Here is a 20,632-nt window from a genome sequence, read left to right on the forward strand (position 1 = left end):
AAAGGCTGTTGTTCTGATACCGGAGAGTGTCATCGTGTGGTTAACGGGGAACGTTGGAAGCAGCTGTTGTGGGTTTAGTCCTGGTTGTGGAATTTTGGCTTTTTCTAGATCTTAAAATTGTTCATTATGAGCCTCAGCTCTCCTTTGTGTACAGATATGTATATCTATACGTAAAAATATGTTGTTAACTCTGGATTTATACTGCAGAGTTTGTGCACCGTTAATGAAAGAAAACATTGGACTTACCTCATTGCATGAGATTAATTACTGTAACAACCTCCTTAATGAAAACAAATTATTTCTTTTTTTCCTTTTTATTAGGTGCAGACATTGCTTCAGCAAATGCAGGACAAATTTCAAACCATGTCTGACCAAATCATTGGGAGAAATATCCTTTTTTGAAGTTAGATGGGTACAGATGCACGGGTATTAAATTTACCCGTGGGGTTTGGAAGGTAAATTTAAAGTGACTCTTAAGTGTTTGATCAAAGCCGTAATAAAAACCGCAAAACAACAATAACAAAAAAAATATTCTAGAAAACAACTCGGCCACTACTGTACTACAATCATAGTCCTTAACTCCAGTGAACTTGATGACATGAGCTGTCGCATAGACGACCTGGAGAAGAACATAGCAGACCTCATGACGCAAGCAGGAGTGGAAGAATTGGAAGGCGAGAACAAGGCCCCTGCTCCTAACAAGAGTTAAAGTGAGACAATTGCTTAGGAACAAATCCTCAAGTCACCTGCAATTACAAATTACTGACTTTAATGTAGATGGGGTTTTTCCTTTGATTTGTGAGGTAGTCTGAAATTCATTCAAAGCAGCTCTGTACCTTGTAATACAAGAATTTTTAAGAAGCTCTCCTCATCAGGCTCCTCATAGCAGGGATGTTTTTTTCACCAGTATTGGGAGGAGAGTTATTTTTGTCATCTTGTTAGTTTTGAGGAAGTGCAATAGCTATACTCATTTTACACACTCTGGTACTCTTAGTGAGGGCTGAAGTAATGACTGTCATTGCAGCATGGGAAGGAGGCCGAGATGGGAAAAAATACAGGTAATAAATGTAGTTTTCTTTTCCCTTCTGTCATCATGTTTGAGTCTTTTGAAAAGGACCACAATCTCACACTCATTCCCAACATCCACTCCAGTTTCCATAGCTGGAAAGCTTGTGTGAGCGAGGTGCTACTCCTCCATCTTCCACTGCATCCTGTAGACTTCAGCTCCTGATAAGCTCCTAAAACTGCAGGCTTGCTGCTGTGCAGAGAGGGTAAGGAGTGAGCTGCTGTCGATCAGCTGTAAATCCCTCCTGTGCACAGAGGCTCATGAGTGAGTTATTGTCGGTCAGCTGTAAATCCCTCCTGTGTAAGTCAGGAGCTTGCTGGGAGTACGTGACTCACATATGCCACTGCAAAGCAGCGGCAGGTCCTGACTTGAACAGCATAAGACAACACTCAGACTTGAGGCAAAGTGTATTCTAGGGCAGTGCTCCCTGGAAAAAAAATTTCTTATTGGAAGGTAAATGTGATATTCTGTATTCTTATGTAATTTCTTAATTGATAACCTGTCCCTATATTACACAGAAACGTTGGAGAAGTAGATGTTTCATCTACATGGCAAGCAGCAGTTCAGAATCTAGTACAAAACCACGTGAATACATGCGAGAGATCAGGTAGCACCACTTGCAGCATTTACAACAATTGCTAAAGACATTTCAGAAGGTGGGGGCGACACAGGCGTGCCAAAGCTGTTACAGGAGAAACAAGGGAGGGGTGTGGTGCTCAACTGTAATATGTGAGCACTAAGATTTCACTTCAGCTTGTATGGAGCTTGATTTTTGTGATCTGTGGAAAGCAAGTGTTAAATAAGGATTAGGTGTATCATGTTTGTTAGATGAACCTTTTTTTTAAGGTGGCTATGACATCTCTCAGCTTCTCTTAGGCTTGAAACTCTGAGGTCACCTCTAGAATGCTGTGCAGCCTGTATAAAGGCAGGTGTTTGAAACAGGTGTATGTCTTACTTGCTGAGATACCTGTTCTTTGTGACACTTTGACAGAAGTACAAATCACTGTGGGCATCGTTGCCCCCAGTGCCAGTTCCCTTAGCCTGAACCCCACGAATTAAAATTTTTGATGTGAACGATTCTCTTAGTTCTTCTCAGTAATGTATTTTTTATTATTATTTTTCCCCAACAGATTGCCAGTAACTTAAGATGAATCCTGGAAGACTTTTTTTTTTCTACAAATCCTTGGAATGACAGAACAGCTTTTTGCAACTACTGTGTGTAAAAGCATTTTTATATTGTTACAGAGCTTGCATTCCTAATGTATATTGTATAGTTAGGGATAGGTTAGTTTATATTTTGATTTGTGTACTGTAATTTCACTTTTTGAATTCTTGTTACGAGGATCAATTAGTTGTGTTATTAAAACACAGATCTTGTGGATCTCAACTACTGGGTGTATTTTTGTGAAGTCACTTTTTTCTCTTATGCTTTTTGTAGATGTTTCATTTTTGATAGCTAAACATCTAGTGACTCCCACTGAATGGAAATCTGAACTTGTCCTACGTAACTTAGTGGAATGAAGCAAAATATTGAAACATAGCATTAATCTTAGGTCTAAGCCATCAGTCACTCAACTAGTTGAGGACTATGTGTTATTTTCTTTCTTGTAATACAGTGATTTTGGAAATGTAAGACACTGAACATCCAAAATCATCTCATACTCTTGGCATTACCTTCCTTGTGTGTTCCTAGAACGTAAAACAGAAATACAGATTTAACATCAGAGACATCTGTACACAGTTGAACAAACATTGCCATTCAAATCTGTCACATTTAGAGAGACAAGGAACTATTAGCTATGACAGATCTCACTGTGGGGTTTACGGTTTTTAACACTAAAACTCTGCTTTGACAATGTGACATTTAGCGTCACCTTTGGATAATAATTGTGATTAAAATCATGATACTGGACAGAAGAGGGATGGGTCTGGGGGAGTGTCTGTGGTCTTTCAATCACTAGGTCGTTGTACAGAAGTTTTCTAACAAAGCGCTGATATACTGAGGGACAAAAAAAGGAGAGACTAGAGTTAGAATTGTAAAGCCTTGCTTCTCTTTGAATAACAGCTAGATGGAACTGTTCAAAATATGTGGTTTAGAAAGTTGTTTGCTTTTATAATCATACCCACATCTATGGACCTGGAGTTTAATGGATTACATTACAGTATTTTTGGCCATGAGAAATGTATTTCGAATAGTCTGTACTATGTCGCTTGTGAAGAAAAATGACCCATGTCGGATATTACTGACAATCATTTCAATGCTCCTCCAGCTTAGAGTATAAATTTAAGAAAGCAGGGGTGGTGGTCAGCAGTTACATGTGGACCACACTTAAGGCTGCTCTTTGAAAGCCACCAAATCAGTGCCTGTGTATCATGAAGGCAATATGACAGGTCATTTTTCAAACCTGAGGGGAAATTGTAATAAAAGCTCATAATAACGGGAATTTTGTGAACGTAGGAATTGTATCAATATATCTTGTAATACCAGCCTTGGGCTCTTTGTAACGTCACTTAAAAAATCTAATAAACTCTTACGTGGTAACAAATAGTCAGGTCATATATATTAAAGCAAAATCTGGCATAACTATATCATTATACGTGAGATTGTATTTAGCTATGTTACGGAAAGACTTTAGCAGAGCCTCTGCTTATAGAATATAGTCTAGAATAAAGGTGTGTTCTGTGTAATAAAAGGGTGACCACGATTCATGCCCTGTCAGATCTGTGTTTTACTAGGGGTGTAACACACAAAGCCAAGCAAAGATGACTGTTCTTAAGTGTTACTTTATACGTATCTGATAACACTTTCAAAAGAATGGTGTCCTTGATTTTTTTTTTGTTGTTGTTTGCATGTGCTGGTTCACATCTTACCTGACAAATATTTGTCCTTTCCACTGGGCTGTCTCTCTTGCAAAGAAAAAAAAAGTCTGAGGACTAAGCTCTTGAACAGGGACTCTCTTCCTTATTTGACTATGAAGAAAGCTGTTCCGTACACTCATTTAAATCAGACTGTGTAGTGCTGTGTTTTATTTAGGACCATGCTTTGAGACTGCTTCTTGCATTTTTTAGTTCTGTATCTGTGTGCTAAAGTCTATATGAGGGCTTTCTGCTTTAAGAGAAATTTTCTGTTACCTATCATCATGGTAACATACACTTGGATTTTATCATTGACATATTTACGTCCCACAGTTTATTTTCACAAACACTTACAGATTACATGCACCCTACTCTGATTTCCTGGCCATTGTTTCTAAACTGTCTCCAGGTAACGAAGTACAGACGCTCCTTCACAAGAGATCTACATTAGGAACAGCAAATAGAATCAAGTTTTTTTCTGCGACAGGAATTATGGATGACACCATGTTCAACCACAGTTTCCATAGCCCATCGTTAACAGCAGTGGTGTTTTCTAAATGCTGGACTTGAGATCCCAGATCCCAGAAAACAAGCTGAAGATACAAGAGCTGCGGCCTGTGCATTTTACACAGGGCAAGAGAAATAAATTGGAACCTCCTGTCTCATCTCTTCTTCCTGAAACACTGTCTCACTGGAGAGGTACAGTGTTGTATTAAATCCATGGTTTGAAACACTTTGGCCCACTGATAAGTGATCCACAATTATAGCTTCCTTAAGAGGATTTTTCATTTAATCTCTGCCCTAAAGACAACGTGCGGTAAGTAAGACTGCACACGGATTGCTTCTCAGCTAACACCATCTGGTCAGAGGCCAGAGGGGCACAGGCACACTGACCCGCCGCGCTCGCTGTCTGCAGGAGCTATTTCCAAGCCCTTCTTTCCTGGAGTCAAACCCAGGTCTCCCAGATGCCTGACAGGTACCATTGCCTGTGGTACTGCCTGCTTCGGGACAGAGCTCGTGAGAAATTAATTGGATTTCATCTTGCAATTCTCACAATCTCTTGTTGGCAGTGGAGACAGGGAACATTTGTGTAAGTTCATGTTATCAGGCTTCTTCTAGACTTTTACTATCTCACCACTCCCAATAAGTACCGTTGGTTGCCTTCCTTAGGTGGAATGGTGCCCGGGGGATCGGGTTGCCTGAGATCACTGCAGAGATCAGGACGAGCCCTAAGCCTCCCATCTTCCAAACCCTGGGAGAGCACTGCAGCTGCTCACTCCTTCCTCCAAACTTGAATGCTCATGAAATTAGTTTCTTCATATTGTAAATACATTTGTGCCTTCAAAAATAAAATAATTTTGATTCCATAGGGTGTGAAACACCTGTAACCAAGGCCAGACACACTGTCCATCCTCTAAAACTACATCTAGCTGCAGTTTTTCTGGCAGTATTCACATAGAATTATTTAATGGAGCTCTTTTCCTCAAGATGATAACTTTCTAGCAGATGCTGCCTTCTAGTGGGCACACTCCCAGGGATAGAAGGAAGACTGCTCAGATGAATGGCTTGGCTACCTTTAATGTCGGAGTTCAGCCGTTAGGGCTTTAATGAGCCACATGCTGGTTTGAAATGTGGGTATTACACAAGACACCGAGGCTTTGTTTACAATTAAGGAAGTTAATAGGATACACAAATCCCTTCTGAGCTTTAAGCCTTGCTGTGTTTCAAACAGACCTGGTGCTCGCTGAGATTTTTTTTCTGGCTCTGATGTAGAATTAATTAAATTAGGTCATTAGGAAAAGAAAGTGTGGGAAGAGAAACTTTACATTTTACAAGCTCTGAGTTAAGAATGGCTAAACAGGTGTTGTGTCACTGAAAAATGCACATGTATTCATCGAAAGGGTGCTTTGATGTCATTTTGCTACAGACCTGACATTTTTATTTATGAAGCTCTTACAGTTAGATACAGATGTTAAGATTTCTTCACTTTACTGAGGCTGTAGAAGAAACAATCCCTGGTCAAGAGATTAAATCCTGTTCGAAATAGCAACTGGAGAAGTGATGGGGTTAACTGTTTCTCAGAACCATGGGTGTTCCTAGGACAAGTCTGGCTGGAAGACCCCTGATCCTTTTGTGCAAGCCCCCGTACAGACAGGGAAATTCAGCAAAATAATCCTTCAGATGAGATCAGAAAAATGCACGTGCTGTGTACTCTGCTTGTCTTTAGCGAAAGGTGTCCCAGCTGTGGTGCAGCGCAGCGCTCTGTTGTTCGTCGGTGTCAAGCCGAGAGATGTTTGTCCAAATGCCGTCTCACGGTCACAGAGGAATATCATCACTGCGGGCAGGAGGATTTCTGACACAGACCTGTCTGGAGTTCTGCCAGACGGCACTTTCAGTCGCTCCAGCTCAAAGCAATTCACCGCAGGGCACCTCTGGTTTATTTGCAGTGTTCCACATCAGTCCCATTCCTCCTTCTCAAAGAATACGAATTTCCCAAAGGAAAAAAGTTTCTGTTTCCCACAAAGCTCTAATAAAGATTGCATTTATTTCTGTTGCAGGCGTGTTCAGGTTTTGTCTCTCTGAAGCGCATCAGGAAGCTTTCGCCCTTTAGCCCGCACCACCGCGCTGGAGGAAATCACTGAGCTCAGCTGCTCTCTGGCCACTGGCACAGGAATAGCAGTTCCTTGGGAGGAAAACAGGAAGGTTTCCAGGAAGTTTTTGTTTGTTCGTTTATTTTTATGTGCACTTTGAGAAGTCAGGAGGCCAGTGGTATCAGGACAGGCATTGTGTAGTTGGGGAAAACGAAACCAACCGATGATAACACAGAGGAGAGGAGCCAAGCTGTGAGCCGTGAGGCCATCGGCGGGTTTCTGGGCGTGTGTGATGAAATGACCACCACGGTCTGAGCCCTGACATACAACACATCCCGGTGGCAATAATGAAGGAGCGTTCGGTAGCTTCCCGAGAGGCTGCTGAGCAGCAGAACAGCAACTCCTGTAGTTTGCCAGCTGCTATCAACCAGGAGTTTTGGATCGTACGACAGGTGCCCGATTCAGACCATGAGAGCCTGAACCTCAGCCAAATCCTCTCTTCAAAACATGTTCCCTCTAGCAAGTGTTCTTTAGAGCTAGAAAGCAACAAAAAAATCCCCAGAGCACTGCAATAGTTAAATATCTAAGCCCCCAAAGTGCCAATGCCATTCATCTTTGCCAACAGATCGGTTCTGCGAGGACTTTACTCACTCGTGAAGTACCAGAAAGACCTTTCAAGGCTCATCACCAGATCTTTTAGGAAAAGGTATACGAATTTCTTCCTGGCTCTACAGAGCAGTAAATTTTTAATGAAAATGACTGGTCACCAAAGATAAAACAACCCCCATGCTTGCCTGCCCAGACTGAGAGACACAAGTGCAGGGCCTCAGTCACACTATCGTCTTTTAAAAACATCCCCAGCTCCAAAAACCGAAAGAGTGATTGTTAATTAATGTTAATGTGATATAAGGGGGGGGAACCCAACCAAAACCTTACACTTTTTTCAGCGAAGCCATTGACACATAAAACATATCATAAATCAGACCAAATCTTCTTAAAAAAATCAATGGGACTGCAAATGTTGAAATTAATGATGAATGCAATTGACATTTATTAGAAGGGACATCACTGGGATCTCCACCAAGTCAGGCAAAAAATTTAATCAGGTTCTTATCAGAGGGTTACAAATAGATGTGTCATTTTAATAAATTCGACAAGTGTACCATGCAGCTGAGAATTGGGTGCATCTTAAAAGACAATTAACTGCAGATCCTTGAAGAGGATTCACTGCTCTGGCAATTCTTTGCAAGTACTTCTTCTAAATTATTAGTGTTACCCTGCCAAAGGAGAAGGCACAGAATTGTGCTCTTCATGAGCAGCCCCAATTCTCACCTTTTTAAATGAACATTTTAATAAAACTGTGTTCAGCACCAGTGCAGAATCCATAAGCAAGAGCTCCTCAGTTCTTTGAGTCTTGCAGGTGGCAGTGTTGGAGATGATGGAGGTACCTTTGATAATCTCATATTAAATGTTCTTAATTTTATTTTTATACAAGATCTTCATATTTACATTGTGTTTCTCTCAGGTCAGAACTACTTCAGAATAAAAATCAAGACAGCAGTTTAAGACTGTGGAAGTGATTGTAGCCTTGGTTATTGCCTCCCAGAGATTCCAGACAAGCCCAAGACTTTGCCCCCTACATCTCCACTACAGACACAGTTTGGGATTCGAGGTGATTGACGAGAGAGATTATTAGTGCTACTCATGAGCAAGAAATGGAGTAAATTGAAGCCCTTGAAGGAAAGCTCTGTTGCTCGCACAGTGAAGCTCTTGTTCCAATTCCATTCTGAGCATTTCTAAACCAACAGGCAACAGTAAGTAATATTTAGGAGAATGTCACCATCTGCCATTTTTTAATATCATCTTTCCAGTGTTTTAAGCAAGGATTTGGTTATAAGTGCTCACATTTGGCACTATAAATTACAATTTTCTGCTCTCTAAGTAGTTGGGAGCAAAACCAAATACAGTGCAGATGTAAATCTCAGTTTTCACCCATTGGTGGGCTTGAGAGATGTGTTTCCAGATTAACCTGCTCCTGCCTCGTGTTCACAGGAGGGGATATGGACGCTGCCGAACCACCTTCACTGAGGTTTGTAACTGGTTCTGCATTTGGTTGGGCCACCTGGAACTGGGGATAAGGTTCTGCTTCGTGGAGATAATAATGAGATGAACAGATGAAGGAGAGAGGCAAACCAGACCGGTCACCTTCGCATCTTTATTTGGAGGCTCTTTACAGTCCAGTGCTCTTCCTCCTACGGCTCACACTAGCAGAAGTGTCCCATTCCTCCACTGTGAAATTTGTAGGAGCTCTGTGTTCTTCTAGTGACACAAAACAACAAACAGAATGGAAATTTCTGCTGTCTTTACAAATTTGTAGCCTCATTGATCCAGTGTGTTTCAGGAAATCCTGCTCCGCCCCCCCTGAAAGCACTGAACAAAATCACTGCTTCACACGTCACACAACATTAAAAACAAATTGATTGAACCTGAGGCGTGTTTAAAAATCAGGCAGCTTTTCATGCCATGAGTTATTTTAAAACATCTTTGAAACTACTCTGTAGACTGAAGTTCAACAATTAAAATGCATAATCACATTTAAAAAGCAGCACCAAACCTGTAAGTCATTTTGTCACAGCGGCTGCTCCAGCGTGGTTTGATTATTTAACGTTATGCTGTAAAACCAATTTATACCCTATACCCTTGACCTCTATTTCAATTTCCGGATGTTAATGCATGCACCAGTGCTGTATTAGCTGATAGGGCAGAACAAATACTTCAGGAAAAGTCATGATTAGAATTTGAAATCTCTCTGGGCCATGTTTAATACCCAAACGTACTCACCTCGCCGGCTTTTCCTGCAGATTTTCCCCACTGGAACCCATGTTTTATACCTGGAGAGAATGACTATTTAACATCAGTAACGGGTGAACGTAGAGCTCTACAGGGAGTCTATAGGCACAGTCATTCCTGCCACGAATAACAAAATTATCAGCCATCAACTACATATCTTCCAAGTGAACTGTTACACAGACAAACAGCCTGTCTTTCAGGACAGGGAGCGCAAACAGTCGCCAGTTGCTACAGAGATCTCAGAACCATGGAATGGTTTGGGTTGGAAAGGACCTTTAAAGATTATTGAGTTCCAACCCCCTGCCATGGGCAGGGTCCAGAGAGCTCAGACTGAAGATGCCAGAGGGTATTTGCTGGTGTTCCTCTTTGCATTAACCTGCACCTCCAGTTTCTGCAAACTTTCCTCTATTCTTTGCGCCGTTTCGCTGCGTACAACCCTGCAATGAGCAGATCTTAGGGGGTTTCATCACTGCTGCATGTTTCGAAGCCTCTAACACAGCCCCGGGTTTCATTCATTCGCTGCTAAAGGAAACAACGCGCCAGATGAACAAGGAGACGGAGTCACTGTTGCAGGATAAATTATTCTCTATTCTGAGCATTGGCAAAGACATGAGTGAAATTTGAGGAGAAACTTATTTATAGGAATTTAGCCGGCAGGCAACGTTAACACAGGGGCCACCATCCCCTCTATTATTAATGATTTATTAATTGCATACATGCAGATGGTAAAGTAATTCATTACCTTTTCTTGTTCAAGACATATTGTGTATAAATATAGTCCACTATTGGAATATGTGCTCCCAAGCATCTCAGCCTAAGCACGTGTCTAGCAGAAGGGTATCACACACGCTTGTGCCCTTTGCAGAAGGCACGGGGGGGAAACTGCATCTTCCCTGAATTCCTCCAAGAACGGAGAGGTATTGCAGACGATTGTTTGTAAGGCATAGGGGAAGTGTAGAGCATGTGTATCCATGTCTCAAAAACCAGTTGGCATAGATGCAAGCCTGAGCCCCTTCAAATGGACATGGAGGTGTGGTTCCGAGCCAGGTACCCCCAGGGCAGCGGCCGGTTCAGGCAGCAGAGGGACTGGCACTGGAACTGGGCTTTACAAGGCTGGTGCCTCTCTTGGAGAAGGCAGGAGTCTAGAGCAATGCTTCAGAGTGGCACAGAAAAGACTGCAGCAACCTTTTCTGTGTCTGCAACATGGCTGTCTCAAGAAATTTGCTAAATAAATCTCATTCCTATAAAAAGGTGCAGAGAATCTGAAGGAGACAGCTTTGCCTAGAACGAAGTGAACAGTTATTTTCACTGCATACTCCAAATTCACTCTTAGAGATCTGCCTGGTGTTTGTGGAACAAATCTTCATTCCAAAGACAGAAAGCTTTCATTTTTTGGATCAGTTAGTCTTTTTCTTACTGTTCTACAGCTTGTCTCAGAAAAGGATGGAAACCTCTCCCTACAGCAGCCTCTTAAAAACCATGAGTGGCTCATCCTTGATGGCAACACCCAAGTATTTTCCGAGGAGGGTTTGCTAAGCAAAGGGACTGTGACACTTTGCAAAAGTTCTGCAGTGTCTCTTGTACGAGGTAGGAAGGGATAGTAAAAGTAGAGAGCTGTCCTTCAAGTGCCCTTGCTTAAACAGAACAAACAGCTCGAGTGCCTATCATTAGCAGGCAGAACACCTCTGCAGGAGGCACACGGCTTGAAACCCAGAGAATTCGGCGTGATTACAGCTAAGTAACTCTGCAAAAATCAAGCAGAAAGTTTTCCTGAGGGAATCTATCTATGAAAAAAATGTTTACACTAAGGTTAGCATGTATTAACTTAGTCTGAGGAGGAAAATTGTTATTTGGAGATAAACAGGGAGTTTCAGCTCCCAGAGGAAGAAGGGGTGGAGGGTGCGTGCCCCCGCCGCAAGGACACAGATGATGTGTGCTTCACCTCGGGGTGCTGCCAACACTATCTCCAGCTCCGAGGTGGTGGGGGGAACACACACTCCCAGCATAGCATAAGTACACAATTACTGGAAATTTGCTTTCAAGATAGGAAAGGCAGTGTGCCACACAACGCCAGTCTACTTGAAAACCCTTTCTGTTAAATGGGAAATTGGAACTGCTAACCACAATTGCACCGTATCAAGACTTTTCTAGCTCTGTTTTCTTTGATTCTGTCTTCAGAATCATAGAAAAAGATAGAAAGTACCCTGAGAAGTCAGCTCCAGAGCATAACTATGCTCTGAAGTGTGACAGATTTAATTTAACTGTTCTTACAGACGCTCAGTGATAGAAATTTCAGGATCCTGGAGCACTCACACTTGACCATCGTCTTGGAGCAGCCTCCAGGATGATGCTAAACCTGTAATTCTTTGGGCTTTGAATGATCCATGCCAAGGTGGAAGACCAGAAACAGTGAGAACAGGTCAAGCAGGTCAACTTTTTTATGCTAAACAAGGCTTTTGTACCTCTGTAGGAGATCCTACAGGTTAAGCTTTATCACAAACTAAATACACACAATATAATTCCTCAGAATTATTGCACAAATGTCACTAGAACTTTTATTGAACTAAGGAATTTGGATCCTTGACTAAAAATCCTCTAATCTTCACCCAAATATCTATTGCTATTTAAACATCAGCCCATCTTACTTGTTGCAATGGCTGTTTGTTAAATCCTAGTCTTACGGTAACGTTAACTGATTGGATTCCCGCTGTTCTCTAGTGCAAAGAACTGAGTTGTCAACTGAGTCACAAAAGTCTTGCTAACAGAGGAAATAGTTCTATAGGTTCAGTAGCAGAATTTTTTTTTTTTTTTTTTGAACAGACATCTTCGGATTGGTGCTACCTTTCTATTACAAGAGCTTATTACAGCTGAACTTTTGCTTCAGCATAAAATTAGTCCAGGTTTTTGAGGGTCCAAGTAAGCTGGCTTGCATGGAAAATACATAAAAATTCTACTTTAGCCATTGCTTTGATTTTGCCACTTTTCATGTATAGCTGTTGGAACTCATTAGCTCCTGAAGAGCTCACACCAATAAGCAGACACATAGGGCAGACCCAACCGACCCCTGAATTTTGGTAAGAGCCAAGCTTCCTTGTTTCCACAGCCTTTAGCAAGATAGTTCAACAACGGCCAAATCTGCTGTTGTTCCACTGGAGCCAGAGCCTCATGATGACAGCAAGAACAATCCTTTGATTTTTCCTGTTCCAAAGCGCAGGAACAGATTTTTTGCCTGAAGGGAAGGAGTGAAGCAGCACTGAAGCATTTACCACTGTCAGACCTGGGGCTGTGGGACAGCAAACCTCCCTGGTTATGCAGAAAGAGCAGATCTCATCCATTCTCCCCTTCAGATAACAGGTGTGTACAGCCTTTAAAAACACCCAGGACGGTACTGTTTAATTCATTAGCTATAGAAAACCTCAATGTTTACGAATCAGGACTCTAGCCCAGCAGGTAGATCCCATATTCCCTTCCTCTCAGAACAGCCGTGTTCTGTGTACGTTTGTCAGTGTAACTGGGAAGCTTCTGAGTCAGTGGCATATACGATAATCGTTCACAAACAGCCAAGAGCTCAAGAGCTATACAACTGCAAAAGAGCCTAAAAGCCGATGGAAATGTATGTGATTTGGATAGAGATTAGACATGTTCTATGAAACCTGTCAAATAGTGTTCAAAATGACACAAAACCATACAGGAAATGGTTGGAATAATGTGATTTTACAGAATTGACTGTTCTGTACTACTGATGCGAAGTTATTGTTCATTGTTTATCGTTGGTGTATTCAGCTCTAGGCAGAACACACAGGACTCAGACCGAACCGAAGGAGCGGAGATCACTGTCTGAAATGAATAGTCAGCAGAGAGCACTAGGATAAATCGATAAATGTACAAGATCATCTCGCATTCTTGAGGAAGGTACAAAAGCACATTGTCAGCCTGGTTCAGTAGATGGCACTCTACCCTCTGTAATGAAGCCACGCGTCAGCGCGGTGTTGAGGGAAGGATCAGGTTCTGGATGAGAAGCACAGCTGAGATCTTCGCTCCGTGCAGTCATTAGATGCTCAGATTCCGTGGCAGTAAGTGCCACCGATGGGCTTTAACAGATGGCCGGATCCAGGGTGCTTTTCAACTCCAGACTTGATAGCCCAATGACCCGGTTGTAGATTGGGTATTGGCAATCTGCCTCCCAACATTCCTGTGAAGTGGAAACTGGGCATAATGGCATCATTCATTTCCTGTCCTAAACTCCTTGGTCATTCCAGTGCCGCTTCCCAACCCAGCAGGCAGTGGTATTCCAGGCTGTGCTGGATGATTTCTTGATGTGTAACACTCGGTAATCCACTGGGGGTGCAGAGACATCTTGAAAGATGTCAGAGATATTTTGCTTAGTCTTAGGGGAGGCACTTTACAAGCTACATCATTAGGCAAATGAAGACACAGTCCTTCAGTTTTTCACAGCCAGTCTCCCTCATGGTGTGCTTCACTTTCTCCAGCTCTTCCTTTGCTAAGGGAAGTCATTCTCTAACCTCAGTCTAAAAGAGATACACAGACATGTTTCAATAGGATAAATCGATAAATGTACAAGATCATTTCACACTTTTGAGGAAGGTACAAAAACACATTGTCAGCCTGGTTCAGTAGATGGAACTGCTACAAATGTTCACCTTTGTGAACACGGCCTCTTGTTGCAGTACGGGGTCAGACTGCAACAGAACTCCCCCATGGTGTTCAAACTGGCCAGAATGGCATCCTTTACTTCACACCTTAAATCACTGCTGATAGCAGCATTCCAACCCAGTACACAGGCTGCTTATCACCTACGGATAAAACTATGTGGGCATACATGTCCAGCATTTTAGGGTTATGATAGGTGGGGAAGGTGCTGCAAAATTGAACACAAGCAGTACCACAATCAGAAGGTATTTTACTTGCCATAAACTTGGTGACTGAAAAATGAAATGAGCCAGAAACTTAGCAATGGGATTGTGCTGGTGACCAAAGAGGAAGCAGCATTTCTGGCCCGCTTTCTCCTACAGAAATAGATGTAGAAGATTTCAAGCTTCTTTCCAAGCAAAGCAAGAATGTGTAGCGTCTCTGTGTTCCTCTGCAAAAGTTCTGTTCTCTTTTATTATCCCAGCGCAAATCAGAAATGACTCACTTCAGCGAAGCAGAGTGGTGTGAGGAAATAAATCTTTTCATTCCTGAGGGCTGGCACCATGAGTGGGGTGGGATGGATGGGTGCATTAATGATGTCCTCCTCCTCCCCCCAGCTCAGGTGACAGTTTGGAATACTGAAGACCAAGGACTCTAGGGATGGCAAGGCAGGGAACGCACAGATGAAAGCCACAGATCACACTGCTAACTGACTTTTGGATGAAAATAACAACCCTCTCTCTTCTTACCCTCACTTGAATTTCAAACCCAATCTTGACAAACACAAGGTAAGCACCATTTCTGATTACAGTGAAAGTCAAATTTATGTTGTACTTTTGTACCTGCACTGTTCCACTCTCATAAGAGAATATGTGGTCAAGAGAGATGATGTTCATTATGCTACTCCCATCTCCCCAAGCAAAAAGAGGAAAGAATGGCAGATTCAGCATTCTTCTGCTGAGAATTCATCCCTGTCCCTCAGTGTTTTGGTGCTTCAGATCAAAAAAAAAGCCAGCCTCCACTTTAGTTCTGAATAGCGATTTTTCAAAATGAACTCATTCTGCCATGATTCTTCTCATGACACTTTCCGTGTTTTTTTCCACATCAGCAACTTTCTAATAGCAGCAGAGAAGGAAAGAAGAGCTCCATAAAATAGTATTAAAGAAGGAGGCTCTCATTGGTAATTAAAGTGGGGAAGGAGATAAAGGAACACTGGGTAGAGCCTGCTGGAATGCCTCTTTGGGACATTTCAGACAGTTTTTTGAAATAACATTTCTGTCTTTCTAGAGCTAATTATACATTTGCTGCACACTAAGCAGAAGGCTAAATTAATTGGAAGAACAAAGGTAATTTGCTGCGGGTTGGAATGAGGCCATGGATGCTTGTTTCCCTTGTGGGAGAAGAACTGATGACCTATCCTAGGTTTGACATTGACAAAAGATGGGATGCAGGACCAGAACATGCATCCCACCCAGCCCATCATGTAGCGGTACTACCCTCCAGCCTCCTCTTCATGCCTCGCGTGCCAGCCACTGGGACTACCGACTGGGTAGCAGCAGGTGAAAAGTCGCTCTGCCTCTCCTTCCAGCCTCCCTCCATTCTTTCACCATCTGGTGTAGATTGCTTCAGTAAGAGCTGCCAAATTCAGCGTGTCAATATTAATCACCAAAGTCACAATGGAGTATTTGGGAGGCCCATACTCACGTTCTGCCTGTCAAATAGATCATCTCCTTTGCGCCGGTTCTTCATAAACAGCTGGAGATTTTTAAACACTTTATTAGAATAGAATCGATCATCAGCAGCTGGAGCATTTCAAAGATGAACGGGCTTTATGCCAGTAAATATGGTTCTTGCCAAAAAACAGGTGGTAACTCTAACTGCAGTGCTCTACAAGACTGCCGCCCTTCCTTCTCTATATATTGCTTTGGACAGGCTATACCATGTGGGACAGGTACGGAACACCTACCTCCTTTTCCCAGGTTGTCAAAAGTTGTAAATATAAAACATGTAATCTCAGACTTCCAGAATCTCTGCTTAAATATGAAGCAATTCAGTAGTTCCTTTTTCTGATGAAAAAAAAAAAAAAAAGGCATGAGCAAAAAAAATCTGCTGAACATTTGCAGAAAATCAATTTCTCTAAGGTACAAGAGAGCTTATATTGCCAAATTAGGAAGCCATTCAAAAATATACATTCTGGTTTGAGGTGTTAGTGCTTTTGTGGCAGAGCATACACATGCAGTTGGTGTCTTTAAACTCAATTTTATTCCCTTGTGAGAAGGATTTAATTGGCTTCAAATAAGAAATCACTGTTTTACACAGTACAGTCTTTCACTTAATACCCAAGAATCCATGTCATGTATTTAAATTTCAAGTAAAATGCTTACTACTGAGCTAATGTTTTGCAAACATCCGCAGAAATATTTTAACTTAACCACTTTCCTTTTAAACAGGACACAGTGTAGAGAGGGAAGTAGCTTTCTTGGGTAACCACGGTGTTGGTGAGAGAACAGGGCTGTTTAACAGAACTGTGGACATTCATTTTGCTCCTAGCATTTCCCTCTAATTCACTGTTTAACTTCAGGAAAGACACTTAACCTCTATGTGCCTCCGTTCACCCGTCTGTAAAATAGTAGATAAGTCACCTAATTCACAGGGATGTTATGGAGATTAATTAACCAATGTCTGGAAAATGTCTTAAGATCCTTCAGCGAAAGGCATTATAAGGGCAAAGGATCGTAGTAGAACCTTATGCACAAGGTTTTATCACTCGGCACGAGACAGTTTGGTTTTATTCTCCTTCCCTCTGCAACATCACTGAGTATTTTTAAGGGACCATTGACTAATAGCAGACTCATGCAGCTTTGCAGAGTACCATTATCTTCAGTCGAAGGACATGTTGTTTCAATCTAAGCAAAATTGTATTTGGGCAGCTCCTGACACTGCTTCAAGATCCCCAATGAGATCAGAGCCCTGGCAGGCGAGATGCTGCACACACAGTCCTTGAATATGTAAGAAAGCTGCATCTACTTAGCATAAGAGATCTTTTTAAGCTAATTTAATTGAACTGACAAATGTGCTATGTGGGCTGTCGTCAACAGTGGTGTGTTTTCACGCCAGCTCTAGGTAGAGGCAAAGCAGGCACAGACTGCCGCGAGAAACAGAATGGCCATGGGCTTCTGCCAGCTTTGCCTGTGCTGGATCCATGGAAAGTTTGACTGGCTATTGCTGCTTCCTGACAAAAGAAGAGTTGGGATGGGCTGGGGTGTTAGTTAGTGACCCCTCCTACCCCAGAAAACAGTGTCAGCAGGTTCCCAGCCCTGCCTTTGCTTTTCATTTGCCGTGCTGAATGTGCCGCTTCACCCCAACTCGAGCTCTCTGACATGAGTTTGAGCCAATCTGTTAATTTGAAGTCAGACCTTACATTAATTGAACTTTGCAGTACCCACAGTTACAGCTCTTTGGTGCTTGCCAACCTGAAGAGGAAAAAAAAAGCAGAGTAGAACAGGGACAAAGTAGGGAGATGCTATGTCCTTCAATAGCACAGTCAGAAATAATTCCCAGAGTCCCTCGTGCCTCGTGTCCTAGCTCCCAGATCTAGCTGGTTCCTAATAAACATTAGTGATTTGTCTTAGCCTACCTGCTTTTTCCTCAACACTTTCTTGTATTATCTGATAGAGCTTCTACCTCGGAAACTGAATTCCACCAGGTCATCTTCTCCACTGAGCTCTGCGTGCAGCTTGGCGTGCTCCACTCCCCTTCACTTGCTACCTGCTCTTAGAGCCGACTTTAAAATAGAAAAGTGTCTGTCGCAGCCGTGTTTCTTTCCACTGTAGCACAGCACGTTGCAGTATATTTTTATACTAGGAAGAGAACTGAAAAACTTTGTTTTAAAACAGCTGTTTGTCTTCCTGAGTTTTTCTGATTCACTTTCCTCTTCAAACAGCAGACCTGGAAGGGCAAGGGAATGGGGAGAAAGAAAGGTTTGGCCACAATTTAGAGTCATTTGTTCCTGTCAGAATTTATATGAGCTAAATCTCAAGCCTGGACAAGCCTTAATAACTACCATATTTAAAGTTCAACTTTACAGGTGAAGACTGTGTGCCCCAAGGGGATAAGTAATAGAATATAGAATAGTTCAATCTTCGTATGCCCATTCGTACCCAACCCAGCAAGGACAGGCGGGTGCTGGCCTTTCAGAGGCACACAGAACATGAATTTAGCAGTCTCTGGCTAATCCCATTGGACTGAACTGCTGCTAATTGGTGTCCTTGCTGGATAAAGTCACTCAGGAGGTCACTGACAAAGTCAAAAGAACTAGCTTTGCTGCCAGTCCTGTGCTGGAGGGAAGCCTCTACTTTCTTGTGATAGACTGAGCCACCCAAACAATTTTTAATTGTTCCTATACATTATCTTCACAATCACACCAGGTTTGTTTCAAGAGGATGCACCTACCGAGGCACTAATCTAAAAATGAGAAAAAGCAACATGTGGGCAGATGGGTTTTCTGTGGAGTTGGTGCGCTGTGGAGAGTAAAGACAAGAAACAAAGACAAAGATTTTCCTCCATTGAGACATCACAGGTCACAAAGGGAAACATCCTCACAGAAAACTCAGGAATGGCTTTAGGATATTTTTACCGCTGCAGACTGCTACGAAATGAATGATGGCAGAGCAAAGCAATAACCTGCCAATTAGCTCTTCAGAAATTGGCCATAAACAAAGACACGTCTCCCATTATCAGTCTCTCTCAAGTTCAGAGCTTCCCTGCTCAAGTTACAGTATTATATGTTCTTCTTCCAGAACAGAGCTAGCACAAGCAGCAGACCTTGACCAGAAATATTTCTGTTTGAGCTGATAGAGGCCAGTGCTTTCTGTGTGCAAGGTCCCAGAGTTGGTCCCTGCCGACCTTTTGCTGTGAGGTTTCTGATCAAGAGGCATGAACAGTACTGCTAAGAAATCCTCCTTGCTGAAATCACTTCTGACCCTAAAGCAGAATTCAAAACCACAGTGTTCCACAGTAACCTCTTTCTTGTTAGCGCTTCAGTCACACAAGATACCCACAGCACCGGTCAGCGTTCCCCACGGGTGTCTTTGCAAGAAGGGAGAGAGGTGGCGTAGAAGGGAGAATAAGAAGAGGAGAGAAAAGGTAGTTGGAAATAGGTTCAGTTAGGCAACAGCCTTGGTGGGGATGTGGATGAATGTTAATGGGCTTAAATTATTCCTGCGTAAACTGGTGTGAAGAGGTCCAGCCCAATAGCCTTTTGTGGTATCGCTCTGGAGCAAGAAATCTCATTAAACACAAGATCTGAGAGACTGATCTGGTGAGAAAACAAGAGCAAGAGGATCCTCCCATAACAGCTGTAGCTAGAGAAGACGTATTTCTCCAGCACTAGAAGCTGTCAGCTTTCTCCGGCACTAAATTTCTCTTGGCAAAGGGACAAACACAAAGAAAAGGTCTGACATTCTGCATTGAGTCTTTAACCTCTCTCCCTACACCCCCAGCTTCTGCATGTCAGGCGGTGGAGATAGATCAGGTGAATCCTGACAGCAGCTTCCAGACGCAAGTTCACCTCACCGCACTGCCCTGGACACAGCCCCAGCCCAGAAGTGCAAGGGCTCGTTATTTCTTATTGATGGCCAGAGAGCTCCCTGTTCATCAGTGCTGCCAGCTGGCTCTGCTGAGGGACAGCAGCAAAGGCTGAGGTCTGCAGACCGCTGAACCTTGTCACTCGTTACAGCCACGAGACTGTCACAGGATATCAGTTACAAAAAACTTGCCCATTTTATTAGTCTGCTGATTGGAAGTCTTACTCGAGGGGACCCGCTTTGTATCTTCAGGTGGGGGCTGGGACCTTAATCTATAATGTGTTTACTGTTAGTGGAGGCCACAGTGAAGAATACGTATGCACGAAAGATAATGTAGGGGAAAAGAATATTTCCTTATTTTTTTTAAAATCAATCATCTCATAATTTGTCTTAAATTCTGTAAGTTGAAGCTGAGGCCAGCTTACAATTGGTAGCACCAGGTTTGCACAGAAGAGAGGAAGAAACAGCTCTAAAATTAGAAGGCTAAACAATCTTGAGTTTAAAGCATTCCAAATGCTGGTCTTGTAAACACCCTCATCAAGAGAAATACAAGTATGCTTGCCGTGTAATTGGGTATTTAAAAATAATATGGAGTGAACATGTTGTAAAGAAATGCAAATTTAGCACTCACGCAAGGTCCCGTCTGGACAGCCTACAGAATGAAGCTGCTCTGCTGACTCACTCCGGTCATAGGGCAGTAGGACAGGGCGGTCTCCCTTCAGCTCTGCTCACAACGGAACAAAATCAGTGCACAGAGCCCCTCTTTACACTGGGTGTTGCTGTAGTTCACTCCTCTTGCCGCAGAGGTTCCCAGCAGGTCTGTCAGGGTACCAGTTCACTGATGGTCCTTGGCCATTTTGCCTTGAGAGATAGCTTGTCAATTGAAGACAGAAAACTACTTGCTGCCATACCTTCATTTCCTTAGACCTCCAGGCCATGTGACATTCAGACAAAATCCTTGCTGTGCCTCTGTTTTACCAGTAACTCCGTATTTTTCCAAGTCCTCTTCACCCTGAAGAAAAACAAATAGGGAT

The 20,632-nt window shown here is 42.6% G+C and overlaps 1 protein-coding gene across 1 annotated transcript; it reads left to right on the top strand.

Moving 5' to 3' along the window:
• Positions 1-321: 321 nt before the first annotated feature.
• Positions 322-2,453, top strand: HSBP1 (heat shock factor binding protein 1; the record flags this gene model as incomplete). The annotated part of the gene is made up of 3 exons (XM_010088108.1): positions 322-388; positions 591-710; positions 2,197-2,453. Coding segments are annotated over 2 exons (186 nt in total), but the record flags the coding sequence as incomplete, so codon positions are not given.
• Positions 2,454-20,632: the final 18,179 nt, after the last annotated feature.

This window comes from Pterocles gutturalis, unplaced genomic scaffold (assembly GCF_000699245.1).
Source record: "Pterocles gutturalis isolate BGI_N339 unplaced genomic scaffold, ASM69924v1 scaffold45811, whole genome shotgun sequence".
Taxonomy (NCBI): domain Eukaryota; kingdom Metazoa; phylum Chordata; class Aves; order Pterocliformes; family Pteroclidae; genus Pterocles; species Pterocles gutturalis.